General features: G+C 28.2%; 1 protein-coding gene across 1 annotated transcript in view; it reads right to left on the bottom strand.

The window, feature by feature from the left end:
- LOC117180469 (protein FAM102B) overlaps positions 1-4,622 on the bottom strand; it is a 133,181-nt gene extending 128,559 nt beyond the window's left edge. The window contains exon 1 of the mRNA XM_033372968.1: positions 4,461-4,622. Within this exon, the coding sequence (XP_033228859.1) occupies positions 4,461-4,603 (143 nt within the window). The 5' untranslated portion in view covers positions 4,604-4,622. The remainder of the gene's footprint in view (positions 1-4,460) is intronic.
- Between the last annotated feature and the right edge of the window lie 603 nt (positions 4,623-5,225).

Genomic DNA, 5,225 nt, shown 5'->3' with positions numbered 1-5,225 from the left:
CCCCCCCCGACTTTACGATTCGTTTTCGGTGGCTAACTGGCTATTTAAAGGAGTTTTTAAGTAAACTGAATTTCGCAGGGTGTCAAGAGAATGAAAGTTCAGGCAATTTTTCTATTTTCTATAATTTTAGAAACAAAGAAGCAAATTAATTCTTATCAAGTATTCTTGCGCAATTTTGTTGTACATTTTTTCTTAAATTTATTCTGTTTTAAAAAGTGTGCTTTCAAAATTAGCGTAAGTTTAAGAGATATTCAGGAATTTTGAAACGATTAGAAAATAATTAAAATTTGTAAGGATTTTTTAAAGAATTTTTAAAGGTTTCATGAAAATGAAAAATATTCTTTTACGTTTCTACGAATAATTAATATAATTTTTTATTTTGAAAAATTAATTTTCAAAAATTCCAATACATTTTTAACTATGTTTAAAATGATCAATAAAGAATCTAAAGATTTTAAGTAATCCTTTTCATTTTGCCGAATTTCAAAGAAAATCAGGAAAAATTTAAATAATTTTTAATGATTAGAAAGCTTAGAAGGTCCGACAAGATTACAAACAGAACTTTTTCAAGATTGGTAGGAAAATTTGTGATGACTTTTTCTTTAAAAAACGTACTTTATGAGAATATTAAAAAAGGATTAAATCATGTGAAAGGATTTCCTAAAATTTAAAAGAAGACTGTAGAAGATTTTAAAGCAAAATGTTTCAATTTGGTAAGATTATAATAAATAGATCAAAATCGAGTAAATGCAAGAAATATTAAGAAAAACTGAAGAGATTCAAATCGAATTTTAAACTTAAATTCTTTTAGAAAATTATATTTTTACAGAATTCAAACATAAACTTTAGAAACTTTACAGGAATTCCTAAAGATTTCAAGGAGGTAAAACTATTTTTCTTATAATTCCTGGGAAAAAATTAAAAGATTATGAGTCATATTTTTCACATCTTGAATTAAGGAACATAATTCTTATTAGGCCTTCTTGTGCAATTTTGTTACACAATCTTTTAAATTATATGTTGCTTTAAAAATCTACTTTCAAATTTGAGAAAGTTTACGAGATATTCAGAAATTTGGAAAGGATTCAAATAAAATTAAAACTTGTAAAGATTTTTCAAGAATTTTGTTAGTTTTTACGAAAATGAAAAAAATTATTTTAGGTTCCTAGAAATAATTAAAATAATTTTTTATTTCGAAAAATAAATTTTAGGAGATCATTTCAAAGCATTTCAAAACATTCAAAAATACGTCAAAAATAGTCAAAGTATCCGAAAAATATTAAAGGCAACGTTTTTTTAATTTTGCAAAATAAAAAAAAATCAGGAAAAATTTGAATAACTTTTAAAGATTAGAAGACCAGACAAAATTAGAAAAAAAAATTATTTTCCTTAGTAACGTGTGAACATTTTAAATAATTTGTTTTTTTTTTGTAAAATGTGCTTTAAAGGAAAATTAAAGAAGATTTTTAAAAACATCAAACAATTTCCTAAAATTCCGAAAAAGAGTGTAAAAGGTTTTAAAATCAACATTTTTTAATTCGATAACGTTACAAATTTTTTTAAACGTAAATAATCGAATAAATTCAATAAATATTGAGTATAATTAATCAGATTAAAAAAGAATTTAAACTTCAGAGGAGTTTTAGAAACGTAGGATAAACTGATTTAAAAAACTGAAAACCCTAAAAATTGTTGTAGAAGAAGAAGAAAGATGCGACTGGAAATTGTGTACAATTATCAGTATTTAAAATTAAAATTCGAATGATTTTTTTTAAATTACTTTCAGCACATTTCGTCTCAAGCAGAATCCACAATTTTAATCGCAAGAGGTTCAATTATTTCCAATCAGAATAAGTAATTACATAAATTTTGAAAATTCAAAAAAGATAACTTGGAATAAGTTCAATGAGATTTAAAAAAAGTTTATCTTAATTACACATGAAATTTTCTGAATTATTTCTAAAAATTTTGAAACATTAAAAATTGTAGTATTTAAATACACTTAACATTTAAGACTTTTATGTTAAAATTTGTTAAGATATAATAGATATGTATGTAAAATGAAAAAATAATAATAAAAGTCGATAAACGAAGGACTTTCAGATAATGGAAGATAAAGAAAGAAACTCCTTGGAAAAAAATGTAAATAATTGTTTTGGAATGAATTCTAACAGAAAATGGAAAAAAGATTACCAATCATTTTTTATTATTTCCTAAAATGTCTAAAAAGTACGTAAAACATTTTGAAGCAAAATGTTGTAATTTTTGCATATTACTTAACTTAACAAAAATTAAGGAACATAATTCTTTCATATTTGATCAAGTTTAAGAGATATTCATAAATTGAAACGATTCGAAAATAATTAAAACTTGTAAAGATTTTTAAATTAATTTGAAAAGATTATTTTTAAACATTTCAAAACATTGCAAAATATTTTAAATATTCTCAAAGCATCTGAAAAACCTTAAAGTTATTTTTTTTTTAATTTTGCAAAATTAAAAAAAAACAGGAAAAATTTGAATGTTTTTTAAAGATTGGAGATTGGAAGGTCTGACAAGATTTGAAAAACAGAATTATTTCTCAAATAATCGTGTGAAAGTTTTAAATAATTTTGTATTTAAAAAAGTGTACTTTAAAAAAACTTCAAGCCGATTTTTAAACACATCAAACGATTTCCTAAAATTTAAAAGGAGAGTGTAGAAGATTTAAAGGCAAAATGCTTCAATTTGATAAGATTTAAAAGTTTAAAAAAAATAATCAAGTGAATTCAGGAAATATTTAGTAGACTTGATGAGATTGAAAAGAATTTAAACTTTAGAAGTGTTTTAGAAACGCAAGATAAACTTTAGGAACTTTAAAAGAATCTCGAAGGGTTCCAGGAGAGTAAACATATTTTCTTAAAATGCTTGGGAAAAATTAGAAGATTATAAGGACATTTTTTTCTATATTTTAAATAATTTTTTTTTAATTTTTGATAAAAACTCGAGAGTTACCAATATCTTGAAGAATTCAAAACGTTTTAAAGAGATAAGAAATTTTCCTAATATTTTTTAAAATCTTATAAAATAAAAATTAAATGTCTTTAAAATCTCCTAGGATCTTTTCTGACACATCTGATATATTCCAAAATCTTTTTTTTTAATTTTCTTAAAAATCCTATAATAATTATTTACATCTAAATTTATAAACAAACTGATAATACTTATTTTATTACCTGGGTAGGCATTATTTCTTTGCACAATAATTTTGGGCTCATTTAATGCCCTATTGTCAAATTTAATGCGCCGCAATTTTTCGAATAAACCCTGGGGTCATGCTAGCTTAACGTTAAGCTAGCAGGACTACACATAGAAAAAAATGACTGTGGCAATATACAGTATAGCTGACAGCACCATGCATATTTAAAAAAAATGAAGAGCCGAAAATTCGGCAATGGGACATTAAATTAGCTCTAAATGAGCCCTTAATTATGAAATAGGAGACATCATGATTTGATGACCTGGTGCTGATAGGTTAAAATAGCTCCTATTTCTTCCTTTCATTTATAATTTAAATTTGTCGAGGACACCAAACATCCTTTATCTGCTTCACATACTTATTTTCAAGGAGGGTTGGACAAAAAGTATCGCGTTTATCAAGGGAATACGGCTATTTTGTCTCATGTGATCGCCGCCCTCGCTTCGCTCGGGTGGCAAGTGGCTATTCGTCAAAATAGCATTCTTTAAACTTTTGATACACATTATATATTGGGAGTATAACATTAGGGGAGAGTATGCTTCCGCGATTTGACTTAATACCCTACAAATTATGATTGAAATATGATTTTATAATGCGTATTTTCTAACGTGAAGCTCACATTATCAGATAACATATTTTATTACTCAAAGCCGCTTTTCAAATATACCATTATTAGACATTTTATTAATTGACAGGCGTTACATTTCGGGCGGCTTATCGGCGGTGTATTAAATTTAGATTTTCGTATTTTCAAGTCACTTCGAATGATCTGTTGAGTAATCTTGGATGACGTGTCATAATCTAGCAATAGCGATTTATATAATTGAAAAAATGTTTATTTTATTTATATAAAGAAAACTTTTTATTATTTGAAATATAACACTATTGTAACTTATAAAATGTCTTGTTTCAACAAGAAACATTGAATGACCTTTTGATGGACTTTCGAATTTTCTTGGAATAAGATTTTCGGTATAAGTTAAAAATATCAACTTGATGAAATAAGTGTAAGTTTTTCTGTCAGTGAAAATAAACCTCCCTCTGTGAAGAAGCAAATTTATTTTAAACATGTGAGGAAGAAAAGTGCTCATAAAGTGAACACAAATAAATAATAAAATCCATCCATGATCAGTGATCGCTTATTTTCCGAAAAAAATTTCTAAAGAAAACTTTCCTCTTCAACGCCTTTAAATAACTTGATTGGTTTTGAATTTTGATTTACCTTGTGGAGTGATCCGTAAAGGAACCATCCAAGAGTCTGAGTTTGGCGAAGAGTACAGCACTGACGAAAGGTACAGCGGTCAGCTCCTCGAGACCGACCTCCACGGAGAATTTATACTTCTTCTTCTTCATCATGAATGCCATTTCATTCAGCACCGGACACTTCACTTTGATCACACTTTAGGAGCTCTTAGGCTCTCAGGCACTTCACTACCAGAAAAACACTTCTACGCTGAGTAAAGAAAGGTACCTGGGACTTTTCCCAGTCAGTGTTTTCTTTCGCAAATCAGCGAACTCTAGGTCTCGGCGGCAAAGAATGTGTTTTCCCGACTTATTACTGCTTGGCAGCGAAGACCCAACACGAAACTAGGGTGGAGTCTTGACAGTCGTTCACAATCAACAATATTGTGCAATCAAGACCTCAGGATCTTAGGCTCGCTTGTGCAGAACAAAGAAGACCAAGAAGACGACGACGGAGGAGAAGAAGATGAGGTAGACGTGGAGAACCTCGACGAAATTTCCTCGACATCGCTTCCATAGAATCCAGTCTTCTACTCAGTGCCAACCCGATGTCCCAATATCTTCTGCACGTGCCATATTTCTTGTAGTAGCTGCAACACACATAAAGAGGGAAGAGTCAGAAACGGAAATCGAAACTTGGAATCAGAGCGAATCACCACGACAAATTTACGATGTATTTGATGTATTTTAGGGTCTGTTTGGTTAGGGCCATTTCATTATATTTAAAGTTCAACGTCACCCTCTA

Source organism: Belonocnema kinseyi, chromosome 9 (assembly GCF_010883055.1).
Source record: "Belonocnema kinseyi isolate 2016_QV_RU_SX_M_011 chromosome 9, B_treatae_v1, whole genome shotgun sequence".
Classification (NCBI taxonomy): Eukaryota; Metazoa; Arthropoda; class Insecta; order Hymenoptera; family Cynipidae; genus Belonocnema; species Belonocnema kinseyi.
This window is presented reverse-complemented; position numbering and strand designations above follow the sequence as displayed.